The following is a 20,907-nucleotide window of genomic DNA, read 5'->3' as shown; positions in this document are numbered from 1 at the left end:
GATTTTTAGGTCCCTGTACTAGTTTGCAACATTTTAGTCTGCAGGTAATGGTTGTTAAGGAGATTTAAGGAGGAGGAGAAGAAAGGTATGGGATTATGAGAGGTGCGGCCACTAAGGGAAAATCCTCTGATCAAGTGAGGTGGTATACAGCTGGCCTGAGCCCAGGCGATAGATTTCAGCTGTCGTATGTACAGGGTGTAACATAACAAAGTAATAATACTTATGTGTGTATGTATAAAGATGCGCGTCCACTGGATCGGAATCGGAGCGTAAGCAGCGGACGGATTTGTTGCCTAAACCTTGTGGATTAAATATGTTTTATTGTTTTGTGTTTATTTAGCTATGTACAATAATTTTTATTGAAATAAAACATTTATTTGAGCTCATTTCTTTTTGTTTTTAATTTTTGGTATGTTTAGAGTGGAAGGTTTTGCACTTAAAATTTTTAACTTTAGTTTCAATTTAAAAAAATAATAAATGTTAATTTTTTTTCTTCTAAGTCCGACCTCTTGTTATGTAGTCTATGACATTCTCTTTGATTACTAGTATAAATTTGTAGAGTCAAAATAATGACTAGTGTTGCAAGTTGCAACTTAATGGAGCTGTCAAAACTTCCAACAGATTATACAGTCTCCGCCACGAAAACCCAAATCTTAGACAAAATTCGACATTATATTTAATATAATTTAATAATAAATTACAAATATTTTTGTGAACAATGAAATACACAATTAATATTGTCATCGTAAATTTAGTAGGTACAGTTCGACAAGGCTTTATTTGAACGGCGAGCTTTGGTGGCGAGAAATGGAACTAAACGCTTTTATCATAGGGGGGGGGTATTACATTATATCATTTATATTGGATCATTTATATGATCATATATAGGATCCAATATAATATATGATCATTTGATCATATCTGCATATTACATTATCATATTTCATTGATCCTATTTTACGTCATATGTGGTTTTCCGTTTCAATAGCCAATGGAGAGCGCTAAAATTGACAGATATCGACGTCAGGGTTATTAGATCTCAGAGAATTCGATTTGTCAAAAGACATGGTCTTTTTTAATATGGCTTGTTTTTTGTTATTTCAGTAAGATTATCCAAGTATATAATTAGAAAAATAATTACATTACATTATTTGAAACATATTAACGAAGAAGAAATTAAAAACTCTTTTTTTTATATTAAATAACTAGCAACACCTATTTCTATGACCGTATTGGATCCAACAGTCGTGTTCGTTTCGTTTTTCAATGCACATTGCGCATGCGCAAAGTTATAATTAGTGTCAGTGTGAGTGTCATGTTCTAAAATCTGACAGAAATTGTTTAAATTTTACATTGACTTTTATTATTGAACATGACACGTAATTTTCGGGCTTTCAAAGACCCCATGTGACCAACGGCGTTATTTTAAAAGCACGACCAACCGAGGGTTAAGTACCTTAAATATAATATGCACAGGAACTGAAATTAAAATATAGACTTTCACAATCAAATGTATTTAATTAGTTTACACAACCACTAAAATCTAGAAACAAGTTGATAACAAAACATAAAACAACTTTGGAGATCTTAAATTATATAATGCAGGTTACTTGTACAAAAGTATATAATTTAATTAATATAAAATATATCATGGGTAGCCTTGAAATTTGAAAGCCCCTTATAAGTAATCAATAATATCTGGGGGCACGGGAGTGCCCCCGCCAAGATGAGCCGAGCGAAGCGCGCAAGGGCACTACCTACCTCTTCTCGATTCATTTATGTACATATTATCTACATAATGTTATTATTGTATTTTGCTATTTGAAATGTTGAATATTACTATTATTAGATATTATCTACCATCTATTAGTTATTTTCTTACCAAAGATAGTACTTAAAGCATGAAAATGTATATGTCGCAGTCCACTGGTTAAAATAGCCGGTTAATCAAACAGCTAGCCTTTTGACTGAACAACGCCATTCAATCACACGGTTATACGTCGTTTAGCCGACTTGTTGATTGCAACGTTCAACACTACACCTAGACGACGCTTAACTAACTGGTTAAATGGCAAATTAACTAAGGTGACAATTAGTTTAGGGTTATTATTACACAAGTGTAATGATAACAAGCAGAATAAATTGTATTCTAACCCATTGTGAACACAATTGCAATAAATACCTTGATTATGCGTTTCATAATCCCGTAATTTCTCCACAAATATTTGTTTAAATTTTGATTCACTCGTATGTGCCCCCATCATTTCTGTCACTTTAATAACACTTTTAACGAAAAATATCATAATACAATCATAAAACACCGGCTAGTTGACGCCATATTGTAAACAAAACGCACCTAGCGCCGCGGTGGTGGGCGCTGAACTAATTCAATCAAACGGCTGTTTTTGGATCAGCTGTAGTGTTGAATGTTTTGAGCGACTGAAATATTCAATTAAAAAGCTATACATGTGATTGAATGGCGTTGTTCAGTCAAAGGGCTAGTTGTTTGATTGAACGGCTATTTTAACAAGTTGGCTGCGACACATACGTCATAGGATCGTTGCTATGGAATACGTATATAAACCTTTTTGGAAATACATAAACTGAAGAGCTCAGTGCTATTTAAACTTTTGGATACAAAATATATCACACTAAAATCGATTTTTAGTTCTAGTAAAATAATTAATTTGTGCTTATGGTTACGAATTACTTACAAATATTATTATTTATGAGTTATGACATTGGCTATTACCTATCTTGTTTAGGCTGGGACCATTTGATTGGAAATTGTAACGTCTTATGGTGGCACTTCACATGGTTATTTGTATTTGATGTTTTCGCCAAACAATCACCATGTGTAGACGGTATGTTTGACAAAGTATTGGTCTTATTTGCCTATTTGACAAATATGACCAATACCAAATACACGTATCCGTCTCCTTATTGGTTTTTGACGCACATCAAGAGTCAAATAGACAAGTAGACAAAATCAAGTTTGGTATTTGACGTCCATGTCTGGATTCTGGAAGGCCGTATTTGCCTTTACTTGCTTGTTTGTGTATACGTCAATAATTTTGCCAAATGCAACAAGTAGCCAATAGCAAATAATAGCCATGTAAAGTGCCACCATTACAGATTCCGAATCATTTAGTTACAACCAAGTTTATTATTTTATTCTGTATTGATATTTATATAAAGCCCGTACTTATGAAATTGTGTGTATAAAAAGTTTACATCAAATAATTTAGGCATTGTAATAAGAATAACTACGTAGAACTATTTTTGAATTTGAATTGAATAACAAGAGAAACTATTTGTTAATACTTTATTGACTATCGAATTGACAATAATGTAGATTACAGTACTTTCAGATCAGAAATAAACTCTTATAACATAGTTTTCTGCCAAAAAGATATGTTCATCTATGCATGTCTAAGCATTTGTGTACTATCACATCATATAAACGTACAAAAATGTATATCTACGATATTAGCTGTGTACATGTCTAATTTAAAATATCGATGACCCTACTTGATCCTACTTTTACATCTACCACATAAGGACTTGTTGAATATAAGCACTAAGTCACTCTTATTACTTATAAGTTATAACCTACGAATAAAAAAATCTAAAAACTAAGGAAAAGTAACTCCGTTAAAAAAACATGCTCTACAATTATTATACGTCTGTCAAAAATGTGTACCTTAGCGTGACCTTAGCCACAATAGACATAACTACCAGTAGTTCGACTGCAAAGAAACGGACAGGTTTCAATATCTGTCAAATTCGTCGGGTTTCACTAGGATTATGAATGGATTGTCCCTCGCGCTGACTGATATAATTTATTTTTAAATATTTAAAAAAAATATTTCAAAATTGGATTCTGACAATTTTAATCGCATGTGCCAAAACACAAACAAAAATACGACCAAAGAGGAACACGTCAATCGAATATGTCATATTTTTAAATTCGTAGGTAACAAGTTAACAACCCTAGCGACGATTTTCGTCATAATACGTCAAATATAAAAATTTCTACATCAGTTCTAAGTCGGCATACTCTATCATTCTGTCTACTCTGCCTTAGCCCTTACACATTTCAATACATTTGCAAAATTTAGGTGGTCTTGAGTGGTGGCTGACGTTACATGACAGTTCGAAAGGAACCAAATTTAAAACGGTAATAGCATGGGAGTTACGTTTCATTAGTTTTTATTATTCGTAGGTTATAACTTATAAGATGTGCACACAATAGTGCATTATTTACTACGATGACTATGCATAATATTAAACCTTATTATAAATAGCATGTTTATGTTAGGTTAAAACTTAAAATTGGTAGTTTTAACTACATATATAAAAATTTCGAATGTAAGTGGTACACAGTCAGGCAAACTATAACAAATCAAATAAGTAATTATTATAAAGTTGATTCACAATAATAATTGTAAAGCATTCGTGTACTTACCCACTAAAAATTACGTACTGAGTTTAAATGCAGTTATGTTCTTTAACTTATTTAGAACGAGAATATTTAACAAAAACAATTTTAGTGGTTTAGGACTTAGGGCACAAATGCCTAACAGCGACCACATAATATAAGTTTAAAAATTATAAATTAAAACTGAATATTACAATATTTTATAACTTAAAATAAATAATGATCCCAAGATTTTACTTTATGTAATAGGCATTTAGTTTTTTATAAACTAACATCGAAGCGAGGCGAGAAACATTTATAGCGTTGATAGATATTCGATGTTGTAGTAGTAGATATTGAGGTCGTAACAAGTATCAAGATTTAATGCATAAAAATTAAAAAGTCAATTGAAGGAATTCATTTCCTACGTAGTGTTGCCAAAATAAAACAAGAAGAATATTGAGAATGACAGTTCACTTTGACGAGATGACAGACTCCGTCCAGAGTTATTTTGCTTCTGTCGGGACGTTTACGTCCAGCATACAAGGTTCTCTGTCATTAAAACTATAGTCTGTCAAGAAAGTGAAGAAATTAAAAAGTGGCAACATCATAGTGTCATCCCTTTCAAATTAATCTAAGAAAAAAGGGATGACACTACGATGTTGCCACTTTTTAATTTCTTCACTTTTTTGACAGACTATTATACGAGATATCTTTGTGCCAAATAGTAATGGCCTCTGTTTCGAATTTTACAGCAAGCGGAGCGGCTGGGACGCAGCGCGCATTGCTGCAACTAAATTTGAAGCAGAGACCAAATAAACACACCATAAATTAAATTGGGTAAGTCTAAAGGCACTCTGATTATACTTTTCTCTGTATTAACAATTATTCTGTTAGTGTTAGAGGCTGATAACTGCGAATGAGTCTCGCATCACTGTCGATGATGCGAGAAACTAGCGCCCTCGTTTATTGTCAACTCTTTATGGCCAGCTGTAGTTTGCTTGTTAAATACATAATATTATTATTCATGTATCAAAAAGTTATAAGTTTTAATCGTGTGTTCCTAAAATATGCAGTCTATGCCAAGTCATTTATCTCTTATTAATTTCAAATGGTAAAAGCTAATATTTGGAAACCGATAATACCTGTCTTATTGCAAAATATATTTTTTAAAATATTAACATAAGTAAAATAAGAATTATCCTCATAAACAAAACATATTGTATAAAAGTTAAAACTAATTATTTTAAAAATTATTTTGTTCACTGACGCATATTTTTAATTTGTACGAAGTCTAAATAGCTACACAAAAATTATATACCAATTATATATAAATATATATGATATAACTAAACATAATAATTGAAAATTAAATCACATAGTACAATAATTGTACTAGAAATTGGAATTTTAAGTGGTACACTGGTTTTATTTTGACGTATAAACGAATTACAAAATTAATAGAATAATAATTATTATGGGACACAAAATATTCTCGTGTCCTAATAACTAAATGTACTTTTCTATATCACAAATCTACAAAAATAAGTCGTCCATTATAAAATAAGCCGTTTTGATGATATAATTATTTCAGACATCTTTTCAAAAAAAAAATTGATAGCATCGCTACTTGTCTCTTTCACTCGCTAAGAGCCAGTCCACACGGCGCATTACGTCAGCGTTGCGTCGACGCAGCGCTGCCGTTTGACGCAGAGCCGGCCACACTGGCACTGCGTCATCGCAGTGTTGTTACGAAGCAGTTCTAACGTCAACACCCCCTCCCGCTTCGTCTCGGGGGCTGCTGTCCGTCATGTGTGCGTTGCGACGACGCAGCGCGCAGTGTGAACACCTTGGTTATTTGTATGTAAAACAGCGCAACGGCAGCGCTGCGTCGGCGCAACGCGCCGTGTGGACTGGCTCTCAGGCTCGATTTATATACGTCCGCGCGAACGAGCGGTTTGGCCGCTACACAAAGAAGTCACAGGCAATGTATTTTAATAGCGGCGCGGTCGCGCACAAGCAATTGCTAGTCATCACGCGGTGTAGCGGCCAAACCGCTCGTTCGTGCGGGCGCATATATTATATCGAGCCGTAGTATATTGCTATCAAGCGTCTATCGTGCGCGAGTGTAGGGAGAAGACGCAAAGTGTCAATGGACGTAAATTGCCTCCTTCGTGACGAGACATTTACACGAAATGCTGTTTATACGTAGATTGCTTTTGTATCCTGACTGACCTTATTTAAAAACTATGACACAATATTATTGTATCCAATTGATACAAGATTATTACAAATATTATGACATCATTATTCTGTTTAAGCTCATTCTTTTATGCAAACAGAGAAACAAAGACTGCAAGGTATATTTTAAATTGAAGGTTCACTGTTTATTTTTACTAAAAATGCTATAATCGTTACATTGAGAATCTTGATTACAGTAGAGTTTGACCGTGTACTGTGCGTCTTACGCCTTAGTGTCTCTGTCTACAACTACATTAATCATACACGTTTTTAAAAACTTCACATATCACTCACTTTTCTGTTTGAGATGCATTTAACTGCCTCCAACTATAAATTCGTCGCCCATATCTCACTACACTCAGGCTCTACTCAAGAATACATAGTTGAGATTAGTGGATAGAGTTTGTACGGGCTAGTCCACTGTTCCCATTAGACAGAGAGAGTTCAACTGCAGCTGTCCTTTTTGCTCGCATCTTCGACGCTGTTGGGGTCAATGTCCGGTTTCGAAGGACCAGGCTGGGGGTTGTCTGGATCTGGAAATGATAAACATTAACATTATTACCAAGAACACTAATGCTAATTTTTTTTACGTTTCGGTACGTTATACGCCTTACCAATAAAAATATTTTATCAGTAAAATATCTACTTATAAGATCTTTAATTAATAATTATACACTTTCCTTGCACTTATTCCACTTTATTTATTATATAAGATGTGCTTGGTTCCGTGTGGCATGTTGGAAAAGCCACATGTGACATGACAGACGACAGACAAAAACAGCATACCTTGAATATTTATAGTACTTTATTGGTAAGGGAAAATTTTTGCTTGCCCAGTAATAAAATATTCAAGAGTGTTTTTACAAGTAGCAACACTGACATGTCCCTCAAGCCTACACGGAAACTAATTTGGCAAAAGCCAATTATGTGAAGATACGAGCAGTGCCGTAAATAGGGCGGTGCCACCGGTGCCCAGGCACAGGGCGTAGACTCTGGGGGGGCGCAAATCGCCAGACAAGGCATGACTATTATTTTTTCGTTTTGCTCCCGATAAGTTCCCACTGCGCCCCTAGTGCTGCACAGTGTGGGTGGTATAACATATCAGACGGCTCTCCTGCTTATTTGCGAATATCAGTTCTTTAAAAAAAAGTATGTTTTCCAAAATTTTAGTATACTTATTATAATAATTGATCTACCAATTACAGTCAACACTATGTTTTATTTTATCACCCTGAATGAAATAAAACAGGCCTTTACATAGCATAATTGCTCTGGGTACCTATAATACTTACTTATCTAAAAAACAAGGGTGCAATCGCACAGGGCGCAAAAAAGGCTATTTACAGCACTGGATACGAGCCATCGGCATTTTGATAGACAAGGACATGCCCGCACGCGTTCAATGAGCGGAGGACCATATAAACAGTGGCGTAGCTACCTAGGGGCAAAGTCGGGCAGTGCGCCGGGGCCTCCAAGCTCAGAGTGCTCCCTAAGACTGACAATCCGTAAATTGCATCGTTGGTTGTCTGGAAGAAACCGCTTGAAGCGGTAAGACCGCTAATTTGCGCAGATCCTTTCTTTTTGTACTGGTTGTTTATGTTTTAATGTGCAAATAAAGAGTTTATTATTATTATTGCAGATGTTTGTACCTTGTAGCTGTTATTTTTTTTCTGAGGTATCTTTCAGAAAATAAGTGAAGTACTTAGTTAGATTTTAAACTGTTTAAGTTAATTAACACGGGACTTGTACAAGTCATCAGAGGGCCTCTCCCAGGTAAAAGTAAAACGTCTTGCCGGTTGCGTCCCCAATGGAGCCCTAGTTATGGCCCTATGGAGCCCTAGTTAAGGCCAAGGATCCTCAGTTACCTATCTACGCTACTGCACATAATCGGCTATTGCATATTAGCCATCGGCATGTCATAACATTACGTCAATACAGATAATAAATGGATTAATATAATCAGCCACGTAATACGTTGTCAACGACTCACGAGTCACGTCACTATATTTTGATGATCATACATCACCATTATCGACTTTATTGCCTTGTAAACACGGTGTAGTTTTGTATGTGCGGTTATCAGACACTTGTACCGGCGATAGTGTGCAGTAAATAAGATAAAACACGAGGGAAAACACGCTATAGTTACAGAATGACTATTCATAGATAATAGATACCGTATTTAAATATTATGTATGTAGTTCCTTTTCGCTTTCTACATTCAACAGAACATGATAGCATTTGTATAAAAATAATAAATATAATTTACTTATTTTAGTACTTATTATTTCTTAAGCTTACTACTCATTAGTCATTACTCATGACTAGACATCGGATTATATGCATTTGCAAGTAGCATATGCAAATGCATATAATATCAAAACACTTCAAATTTGTGTCTCCAATCTCACCATAACACCCGATGGGTACAATATCTTTCGAGAAACAACATTTTTCTTTGTAGTTAGTAAAAATTTGAATAAAGTAGTTACCGATTTATTAAACTTCCATGGGCATTAAGATTGCAATCACAAAATGTTGTTAGAAAATTATTATTGGTGCTGTATAAAAAATTTAAAATCCTGGATTTGATGAAATTATAAAAATTGACGCTTATATTAACGGCACCACCGGAAAGCTCTTCAAAAATATAATAAATTTCAATAATAAGTGACTTTTGATTGTGCATATTTTGTGCGTATTTCGGCCATTTATCGTGCATACTTGCATTCATATTTCGGCACTTTGATCGTGCATATAATCCGATGTCTACTCATGACTCATGAGTCATGCCATGCCAGCTTGCTTAGCACGGGGATTGAAATTTGTTTCCGATCTTCGTAGACAAAATATAACTATAGTTTTTTTGATAAAAGATCCTACGTTTAAGTAAGGTCGTAGATTCAATGTCAATGCTATTTTATTTAGAAATGCATTTTGTGAACTGTTTTTATTACCCATTGTTTAGCGTGAGAAAATTGATAATTCCACCCTCAAAGAATCTACATCGCCAAAGTGCTAGACAAATTGTGTAGCATTTTATAAAATGTTTATAAATCCGAGCAAAACAATAGGTCGTAAAAGTTGCTCGAAAAACTTACATAAAAAATGATTTCTGTTGTCGATGAATCTACGACTTTATTTACTTTAAATCAGGAACTATTTTCCAAGAAACTATAGTTGAAATAACTTGTCTTTATCTATTTCTACTAGATCGACAATCCCCGTGCTAGGACAGCTGTTACCTTTACCATTACCATTACTCTTAACGTTGTTAACTATGCTACATCATAGGTTTTTTCGATCGAGTCAAGAAGAAAATGTTCACCCCATTTTCCCCCTTGAAATATTAAATTCCGTAAAAATATCATTTTCAAATTTTGTACTCCATTCCACATCCCTAGAAGATACAACACACTAAATTCTTATTAAATTAGGGATAATACGTACCAGCAACCTTGTTATAACAATATATAAAATAATTTGACACCCATAATTAATTTAATGACCTAATCACTTAATTATTAACTAATATCACTTAAGTAGCAGTGTCACATTTCAGTATATTGAAGTAAGTATGTACTCCCTTGATTGTTGCTTAGGTAAGTGGGGTAAAACCATTAAAACATCCAATTTTGGCACTTATAAGTTAATACTAAAGGAAGTACTGTTACGGCAGTCCTACTATTTTCAACAAAAATCTAAGGTGCCAATAACAGGATGACTGCCAAAACCATGGGGTCAGATACGTCAATTAATTTGCTGGCTTAGTTATCGAGGCCCCGAGGGTAGGCTCTTGGCTCACGAATGTATATAATATTATCGAATCTAAGGCAGATAATATGGAGTACGGTACTTGAGAACTTTATGTTAAGGCGAGGATAAACCCCAATTTGTTATTCCGTGACTCCCGGTTTACCTAGTTCCAATATAATAACGAAGTGTTAAAAAATATGAGATATAAAGCACAATATTTAAAATACCTTAAACCATAAACATTTTAATAAAACGTAATACTTTGGCTGTAATTAATTTACAAACTCACCTCCGATAAAAATTTATTTCATCGAAATATTACTTAACTAGGATAATTATACATTTTATTTGAATAAATTGTTAGTAAATCTATATTAAAATCTCTTTAACCGAACAATTCTGTTTCTTAATGTTTATTTCCAAAGATATTTAAAAAAACATGAAAAATAGAGAAGATCCGCCCGAATTACTACAGATTTATGCTAAGCTAAAATGCATCTTATTGCGATGAGTATACGCTTGGTCTTTGGTTGTGTGCAAGGTTATCGTTTTGGATTGAGATTAATCCCCGCCTTAACGTGTATGAGCCAACAACCTGCACACATCTCTAGAACTGCAATGCAATGTAAGTAGTAAACACAGTAAGCCACAAAATTTCGATTTAGTATTGACATTTGGGTGTTCAAAAAACATTCTGAATTCTAAATGAAATAGGCAGTTTATTTTCGTCAAATTATAACATTTTAAGCTTATTGCTCACAGTATATATTATTATATACTTGATTAGCATTTAATGCAGATCATATTATGATGAAATAGTACAGGTGTACCTCAGTAGTTTCATAATCATTACTTTCATTTACATAATTCACTTGGCTGACTGACGAAAGAAAATGGCGTGAATCCAAAAGATAGAGATTTTAACAGCGTTGAAAGCTCTATCTTTTGGATTTATCTCTCTAAATTTAGTTTTTAAATTATTACTGAAGCACAGTTTGATAATCGATATAACCTGTGTGTAGTGTAAGCTCCGAAAACCTCACAAACTGGGCATTATGATGATGACTTCGTTAACTAAAGCGGAAGGTTCTCGTCGATCTGGATGACCGAGCTAAAAAAACGTAGTGTTGAATATGAGCTTCCAAAATCTATACTAATATTGTAAAACGGAAGAGTTTGTTAGTTTGTTTGTTTGTTTGAATAGAGCAAAATGTGGGAAAAAACGGGGGAAATTATTTGAAAGGGCTTATCTCACGAACTTCTGGAGCAATTTTTCTGTTATTTGGCACATATAAGAAATAGACCACGTGAAGGATGATAGGCTATTTTTTGTGGACTAATTTGTCTGTGAAATATCTAATTTACGCTGGCGAAGCTGCGCGGAACGTTATATTTCGCGTGGTCACCACGACAACACGCGTAAACGGCTGGACCCATTTTGCTGAAATTTGGTATAAAGATACTTTGAGTCCCGAAAAAGAACATAAGATACATTTTGTCCCGGAAAAATTTATGGTTACTGCACAATATACTTTTATTATTTGCGCGTAAACTATTCAGTCTATTTTGATGGAATTTGGTACGGCAATACTTTCAGTCTTCCCGGAAAATATACGTTTTCCGCACAAAAAACTTTTGATTCTCGCCTAAACTATTTAATCTATTTTGATGAAATTCGGCATGGAAATTGGAGATACTAATTTGAATCTGGGACAAGGATTGTTTTTTGTCCCGGAAAATTGTGCGGTTCCCACGCAATATACTTTTCTGATTTGCGCGTAAACGATTTAATCGACAAGTCCACGCGGACGAAGTCGCGGGCAACAGCTAGTAATTAAAATAAAGCTGAAAATATCGCAAAGAATCAGATGGTATTTAAAACTTTTCCGGTATTTCGGCTAACAACGACAAAAGTAGGCTGACTACAGTATAGAAGATTCCATTAGTCACATGTCCCAGATACAGCAGGTTGGGCCGACAATGGAGTCCCCTGAGCAAACACGACGGCATTGTTTGGTGACTCCACAATACACTATTGATTGTATGAGATCGTATCATTTTGGCACGTATCCGTTGGCCTCTATTGTGTATCGGGCTGTTTTTGACACAAAATCTGGTCCCTTTAAATGTGACTCTAGTAAACAAACTCCTGAGATAAGAGTTGAATCCCCCAATCGCGACAAGTGGAGTTGTGTCGTTTCTCGACACCTTTTTGGTTAGAATCAAAGCTCTGAGCTAGTAAAAAAGGTCTACGTTAATAGGCCTAAAGCTTCGTTTCCTTCTTCTAATGAGTCTTGTTATATCTACATTCTACATAAACGTTTTCCACCCCTCTACTTTTAGAAATTGTATGGCATGGAAACAACCCATTATGTGGATAAAGGCAAGACAAAAGATCTAGGCTAAGAACAATCGCTTCTCTGCAATGACCGGTAAAACTGTTTTCACCGCTGCGCGCTGGAGCGCACAAACTAAGTACTAAGTAACATTAACGCGTATTAGCCAGGTAATCAATCATCCATAGAAAGGGCTAAGTTTTCCGGACAATAGAGCGTAAAACCCTATACATAATACACGTTTGTGTATAAATAACATTCGATAGATGGAGATCAGCTATACTCAACCTGCGGCCCGCCGTGACTGATTTATCTGTGGCCTGCGTGACGTTAAATCATTTTGAAATTCACGCCCGCCGCGCGACGGCGAAATAGAGCAGTCGTCTTAAAAGTCGTGAATTCGTTTGTGGCCCGTATAAAATAAAGGTTGAGTACTACTTTTTACTTATCTTATATCTTTAAACGAGCAATTCTTGTATATACAGTGTGTAACAAAAATAAGTGATAATACTTAAAGGTACTACTCCTTGTAGAGAGTTCACAGCTATATCGGTACCAGATATAGCTGAATCTTCAGTCTGCCAGAATATTTGAAACTTTTGTAACTGGCACCGACTTCAAAATTATGAAGATTGAGTACAGGAAATACCTAGTTGAGTTTTAGCCGAATACGGAAAAAGGCACTATTAGATAGGAAAAAATATTTAATACTTTTTAGTTCATATTATAAGGATGTTTTTGATTATTGTTTTTACCTTGGAAGTCGGTTTTAATTTTTTGTTAAAAATAATAATTTCACTCTTTTTAGTTACCTAGTAAACTATCGCGTACTATACGTAGAATAATTAAAACACCTGTATATTATTCTACGTATCTTATTACAAGCTCACCATTGAGCGAGACACAATAGAATAACAATAGATTTCCAAGAATCCACGATCGAAGGATTAATAGGAGTATAATCAGTAAAACCGTTTCGGAGGAGTAAGGTAACTAACATTGTGACACGAGAATTTTAAATAATTTATGAAGATAAGAAGATGTACTTATTTATTGTATTAAATATTAATATTATAAGACACTTATTTAAAGGGTCAGTTGTAAATTACAGTTTTGGTAAGTTAAAAATTATAAATGGCACGTCTAATAACTAGTTTAGCAGTTAAAACTAAGAAGTAAAGTAAACAAATATGAGTTGTAAAAAATAATGAAATGGATCATTGAAAACATTATTGAACAGTAAAATAATTCAATGAGCGGTAAAAATTAATGAATGAGGGGTTACGAGCAGTGGTCAGTAACGAATCGGAATTTGTCAGTAAGAAATCTCATTCTAAGCAGCTTTTTAAACAATTAGGTGGTAAAATATAATAAAATCGGCCAAGTGCGAGTCGAACTCGCCCATGGAGGGTTCCGTACCGTTATAAAGCGAAAGTAAGACGGTCGCCGGCTGCTGCCGCAGCACGCTTGCTCCGCTCGCTCGGCTTACTCTGTGTTGTGGTCTAAGTTCTAACCTAACCTAACCTACTCTTGGACTTTCTGGATTGTGTTTGTTTTTGCGAAATAGTTATTAATGTTACGTGTATTTTTATTACAAAATTGTTAAATACACGACCAGTTTCGAAAAAATCATCATCAGGTGTGTATTTTTTAAAATACACACCTGATGATGATTTTGTGGTAACGTGGTAATGATGATGATGATGATGATGAATGTAATTTGCATAGTAGCATATGCTTTCAGTTCTTAAAACAGCGCCGAAACCCCTAAACTTGTATCTATAAGGAATCCGGAGTTCTCTTAGTATCTTCGGAACCATAGCATACTTCGTTGCGAAATCTTGCGTTTTGGTAGCATATGCTTAGGATGCTTCTCATAAAACCAAAATCACCATATGTTTCCATATAAATTTCGAAGAGTTCTCTCGATAGCTCATGGTTCCCATCATCAGGTCACCACTTTTGTGAAAATGGGACCAAATTGGAGTGAAACCTAATACAACAAAACAAAAATTTTTGTTTTGTTGTATTAGGTTTCACTCCAATTTGGTCCCATTTTCACAAAAGTGGTGACAAACGGCGGAGCAATCGTTGAACATACAAAAAAAATATATCCACAGCCGAATATATAACCTCCTCGTTTTTTGGAAGTCGGTTAAAAAGGGCTGTGTTGTTTGGAAATATGTAATTCATGAAAATTACTTCAAAGCAAGGCTTTCCGTGTAAGGCGCGCAATGCGCCACCATCCTTATTTAGCTTATTAAAGTTCTTAAATTCTTAACTTTAACCATCGGTATTGAATTTGATTTTGATTGAAAGGTATTATTTACATAGTGTAAATAGTTAGAGGGTATTTACCATCTACAGACAGATAATATGAGATAACAGAGGGCTATGTATCATTCGATTTTATATTTCCTTTCTGGATTTTCCATTCGTCGCATAAAGACGTTACACATTCATCATCCTTTGTTGAGCCTACATGTATCTTCAAAGCTATTTGGCTTTCCCAGGAGAATCCGCACCTAAAGTGCATATAATACTACTTTTATAGGTGATTTGTTTTTAGGCCGGTATAAATAGTCAGTACTTAAGATGCGACCCGGCCACAAGACGCGGTTCGGCTCTGTGATTGGTCCAAATTTTGACAGCCAACCAATCACAGAGCCTGAACTGTTTCTTGAGACCGAGATGCATCTTGAGTACTGACTATTTATACCGGCCTAAGTGCTACAGCCGCACACTTCTATATCGCCACACTGAATATACGGCACCTTCTATGTCGCGCTCTACAGTCTACACCAACACTCACAAGTCATCGTCCGGCTGCACTCCGGCATATCGTTCAACATGGCAATCGGCCAGTGCTGAGTGCGTCGTGTGTCCACCTCCCCCTACTTCTATCTCGCTCTACCCCACTGTCGACGGCATACTTCTATCTCGCTCCAACACTCACCAGTAGTAACAAGCTGCTGCAGGCGCGACGGCAGGTCGGCGGTGGACACCTCGGCGCCCTGCGGGTGCAGGATGTCCGGCATGGCGTTCCGCCTGCCAGTCCGCCCCGTCTCCAGGAACTCGCGAGGCACCTCCTCTCTACTTCTGTCTTGCATTATTGCCATCATTCTTAGCACTGTAAGAGTTAAATAGACATAATTATACATGGTGATATTTAAGGGGTTGATGTATTATACGCCGAGCATAAACTCCGAGGAATTTGAAAGTTGGAAGTTGGAACTATAGAGGCGCCCGCAATTCCATTTAATTATGCAAATGCAATTAAAATTTCGTTAATCATGCAGGAATCGTACATTTATCTGCAACACAAACTACCTATTCATAATTTTTAAGCTATTAGCGGTTAAAGGGCGAAGCGAAGAGGTATTTAACAGAAACAGACTACACACTTTCGAATTTATAATATTATTATTAAGGTTATAGACCAGCAACAGGCGGACCGCGATCCGTTTGCGGACCGCGAAAGGTCGAACCTTGGACCGCAAAATATTGTAATTTGTAATGTATTTTATACCAAGTTTCAATTAGTACATAGATAAGGTATACGTATTTAATACGTAAGGTACTTTTATTAATAAAAATAATATTTTGAAGCTACATAGGAATTAGGACAAGTGTGTTTTTTTCTGGACCTCGTTAAAATTTTCCCACATTATCCGGGCCTCACCTAAAATTACTTGCCGACCCCTGTTATAGACAGTGACGGATTAGGCTACTTGATGCCCGAAGCAATCAATGCCTGTGGGCCCCCCTATCTGTATGTCAACTAGAATCGGTCTTTAAACATTTACCGCCTAAAAACATTAGTTTTTTCCTAGAAACTTTTTTTTGGTGACGTGATGTGAGCGTGAGACGTGAACGTGCCCTAAGGACGGATTTTTTTATGCTTCCTCTGGTGCCCGCTCAGACGTGATGCCCTAGGCAATTGCTTAATTTGATTATTAAGAGTTAATCCGCCACTGGTTATGGAAGAAAGGATATTATTGCTATGATATTTCGGGGTACATTCTTTCTTAGCCCCCGATTCCTCGAAGTTTGCACGCTGGTATTCTGTCTTTCCAAGCGCCTAAGCCATGTCAACGTATTCAATATTCATATTATATTTCTTTACAGAAATTACCTCAATACTTTAATTGATTTACGGGCATCGGCTATGAAGCTCGTAAATAAATATTTCGTTTGTAGGACACAGACATTCCCAATTATAATGAAATTGGGCCGAAAATTAGGCTTACGTCTACGAATAATAAAAACTAGCTTACGTATACGAAAATCCTTTGGGGGTAAGTCGTGACTTGCGAATACACAGTCCATTCGAAATTATTTTACCTCGAACTTCCTAATTAACATCCTTAAGCCGTTGGTATAAAGTTCTAATCAGAGGGTTACATAACTGAGACCGTAATTAAATCTTCGCGTGGCGGTGACGTAAAAATGACGTCATTATACCATCAATCACTGATGCAGATTATAGCTTGCGGTCGAGTATTACTTTATAAGGTCAGACTCAAACAGCTATACATAGACATAGTTTCCCCCCTTACTAATAAAATTATTCAGTATTCACCCAGTTAAATTGGCGGTCTTGCCGCTTCGAACCATTTCTTCTAGTAAGATAATATTCCCTACCATGCCTTCTAGAGCTATAAGTGCATAATAATTATTAATAACTTCAGTCTTCAACCATATTCGACGTCTTTCTACTGCACATAATAATAATTATTAAGAGGGCGACTAACCCCAAAAATTAAACATCGTCCTTCTCTCTTCACACTCACGCCCGTCTTTCATATGCCAGGTGAAAAAGAACGACGCGGATTCATCGCCAAATTAGTTTTTTGTTCAATAACTCGATAAATATACAACATTTTAAAAGTCCGCTAGGTCGATCTCCCAATGATAGAATTTTATACAATGTTTTAAAATATTCACTTAGTTCAATGCACGGTTATGGCAATAAATGAAAAAATCGTGAAAATTAGATGCAACTTTGTGATTTTTTTCTATCGAGAAAATTTTAAGATATCGTGTTTTTGCTCAGATCGAATTCTCGGAAATATAATGTAGTATCTAATTTTAGAAAATGAAACAATTCGGGGCTTATTTTCAAATATAAAAATGAATTATAAAATCGACACTTTAGGGTTAGTCACCCCCTTAAAGATGATGATGTTGTGTATCTGATGAAATAATTATGTATAATAATTAAAGTTTAAATATTTAACTTTTTGTGTGCTGTAAAATTACTATAATATTAACTTTAAACCTAGGTAAGTATTGTAGCTAGCAAAAAATGTAATAAGAACAGATAAATCAGACAAGGACATGACAAGGACATAACATTGTGCAGGCTACACAAATGGCAGTGTGTAAATATTTTATAATGGCTGCCATACAATATACACGCTATGGTCTATCGGAGAGGTCCACCTGTGCAGGTATGCCTGCGCAGGTAGACTGGAATATGTGTGGGAATAGACCTGTGCAGTTTTTTGAGCCTGCGCTGTAGCGTGTATGGCTTACATAAGTAAGGATGTGTTTTAAAATGTTATAGCAGCTACTATATGTATGTGATCAGTCTACAAGACAATTGTTTACCTGACAAATAGAAAATAACAGTACAAATATGAATTTAAATAGGCAGATCATTACCAAGTAAAATATTGTGAGTTATGTAGTTACATCATCAGTTATTTTTGTATTACGGTAATGATCACTTCAGGCATTTTTGAACTAAAGATATTTTTTTGTTTTACAAACCCAAGAAGCCTAGGCTATTTAATTACAAAATAATCTCTTTTAAACATTCAATATTAGTTAGAATGGAAATTGGTAGTTGTATAGCACTGTTTGTTATTCTTTAATGTTTCAACTCCTAAGCGGCCACATGCGACTGCAATAACAATAGATAAACTATTGTGTCTGTTTTTCCACAATCAAAGTATTAATTTATGGTTATTTTAAATTGAACCTGAACTAAATATCTTCATGCTTCTAAAATTATAAGAATCATAAAAACTATGCAGTCAAATTTTTACTTCAATCTTGTAAATAATTACATACAAATATGTTTAGAATGTTATGTAATGTGCAGTAAGCTATGCTTAATGATCTTGTGAAACATCATACTATTTTTAATATCCTTACATATCAAAGTAAGTACAATGTTATACAGTTTGAAGAATATTTGTAATACTGTGCTATTAAAGGAATGTCTAACCACTTACTAGTTAAAAGTATTATCCGTGACCTATAAAATACCATTGGCTTTTATTTCACAAACTCTACTTGAGCATATTACCTTAAGCCTGACTATGAAAATCATGCAGAGATTTAAACACCATGCTATATTACCAAGTACTACCCCAAAAAATACCATGGTAGCCTTACCAAATGGATGCAAAAAACATGCAATCTTAACTTCAATTTGAGCCCCCAAAGAAGTAACACCAGAATTATTAGATTTGTCCCGAAGCAAAATAATATTTATAGTTAAATTATGCATAAATTAGTTACCAGAGAGAACATATTATTATAAAAAATTCTGTAAAAAATAGTTTTGTGCTGGAACTAGAAAACAACCCCTTATCTTATCTTATATCTTTAAACAAGCAATTCTTGTATATATATATATATATCGGGGGCAATAAATTGATCTAGCTAGGAATCATTTCTAGAAAATGTGATTTTCATTGGATACCGAGCAAAGCTCGGCCAAACAGCTAGTACATCATTAAATTGCTGTAATGATCTAGTATTTACTGTCAAGAGAACATTAATTAGGAAACAGTAAACAATTTATACATAAATACATAATATTATGCTCATAGGAACATCTGATATTGCATCAAGTACTTTTTGCTATCATTATGATCATATTGAATATCTGCTATTTCTACAAATTATATTTGGCTTAGACAGACTATTGAAGGTAAGATTAAGTGGACATATTTATAATATTCTAAGAGAACCAAAAAAATAATATAATAAATAAACAACAAAGGAAGAATACCATTGCATTTCAAAATCTTCTCTCGGACTCCACAGGATTATTGAGCACCCTATACTGTCAGCATGCACCTTTAGTATCCTGCATAAATGCATTAAGTTATTAGTAATAAAACCAAAGTTAATGATCAGTAGACTTGTTACTTGAAGAAATTATTAGAATACACAGATTTTGCTTTAAAAGTTATTGAGCCTCACTATTCTAATAATAATTAATTCTAATCTGTTAAACTAAGATCAATTATTATGGAAACTTTGAATCATTAGCCAGACTAATACTGAAAATAATGTAGCAAAAATCAGTGTGATAGGTTTATGTAGAGGACAATCGATTCATTCCAGCGCTTATTCAATACCTCAAGCAAAACCTCGCGGCAAAATCTTACGGCATAGTTGCATTGAAGCATCATCATGCAAAGCGCCGCACTTACCTGACCGCTTCCTCACAAGATGTCCTCTTCTGCGCTTCGGAACGCGACCGGTGCGAACACCCGTCATTTTTGTGAATAACAAACCAAAGGCAAAGAAAATATAATCCACTTAACCCTGTTTTAACAACGTAGGTAGTATAAAATTGTAGTTATACTTAATACTAGCTACACAAAACACTGAAATCTAGATGATTTGTAACCAATTTTTAGTGTCACTATATTTACTATGGAACAACTTAAAGTAATAAAACTTTATTGCGTTAACAATGAAAATATTACGCTGAGCATTCGAGACAAAGACGAAATAAAATTACAAATCCCGAGTAAAATTCAATTACATTTGACACAGGTGACAGGACACTGGAGTCATGACAGCAGATGACAGTAGATGAGTGTCAACCACAGATTACTAATATTAGTAGTATACATAAGTAGTTTAGATGCCAGAACTGAGATGTCAATTTTTTTTCTTATTATGGCGCTCGGCTTTTTAACCATGGAAAGTGTCAAGTAAAATATGGCGGAAAAAGAAAATTCGTGAAAAGTTTACAAAATTTAAAGTCGTTTTTCTACATGATCGTCAAGTCGAAACTCGAAAGTCTAGTAAAAGTCTAAAAAAGTAGGCCATGTTTAAAAAGCTGAGCGCCATATTATGAAAAAAATAAACCGTTTGTCAAAATCACATAACACATTACCTGTC

General features: G+C 34.9%; 1 protein-coding gene and 1 long non-coding RNA gene across 2 annotated transcripts; both read right to left on the bottom strand.

Moving 5' to 3' along the window:
- Positions 1-3,547: 3,547 nt before the first annotated feature.
- LOC121729371 lies at positions 3,548-5,032 on the bottom strand. The gene is made up of 2 exons (XR_006035960.1): positions 4,234-5,032; positions 3,548-3,597 (listed from the first exon to the last, which is right to left on the bottom strand). It is a non-coding gene; the product is annotated as an uncharacterized LOC121729371 (long non-coding RNA).
- Positions 5,033-6,521: 1,489 nt separating this feature from the next.
- Positions 6,522-20,546, bottom strand: LOC121729800. Its single transcript, XM_042118426.1, has 3 exons — positions 20,208-20,546; positions 15,710-15,883; positions 6,522-7,194 (listed from the first exon to the last, which is right to left on the bottom strand). The coding sequence occupies exons 1-3, from the start codon at positions 20,272-20,274 to the stop codon at positions 7,106-7,108; spliced, it is 330 nt and encodes a 109-aa protein (XP_041974360.1). The 5' UTR covers positions 20,275-20,546; the 3' UTR covers positions 6,522-7,105.
- Positions 20,547-20,907: the final 361 nt, after the last annotated feature.

This window comes from Aricia agestis, chromosome 8 (assembly GCF_905147365.1).
Source record: "Aricia agestis chromosome 8, ilAriAges1.1, whole genome shotgun sequence".
In the NCBI taxonomy this organism is placed as follows: Eukaryota; Metazoa; Arthropoda; class Insecta; order Lepidoptera; family Lycaenidae; genus Aricia; species Aricia agestis.
The sequence above is the reverse complement of the archived record's forward strand: the minus strand, read 5'-3'. Positions and strand labels throughout refer to the sequence as shown.

What these genes read in the sequence shown, in the direction of transcription:
- LOC121729800 (XM_042118426.1), bottom strand. Translation starts at nt 20,274, where the DNA reads ATGACGGGTGTTCGCACCGGTCGCGTTCCGAAGCGCAGAAGAGGACAT. An exon ending in TCTTGTGAGGAAGCGGTCAG is followed by an intron (nt 15,884 to 20,207) that starts GTAAGTGCGGCG and finishes TAACTCTTACAG; the next exon opens with TGCTAAGAATGATGGCAATA. An exon ending in GCAGCAGCTTGTTACTACTG is followed by an intron (nt 7,195 to 15,709) that starts GTGAGTGTTGGA and finishes TATCATTTCCAG; the next exon opens with ATCCAGACAACCCCCAGCCT.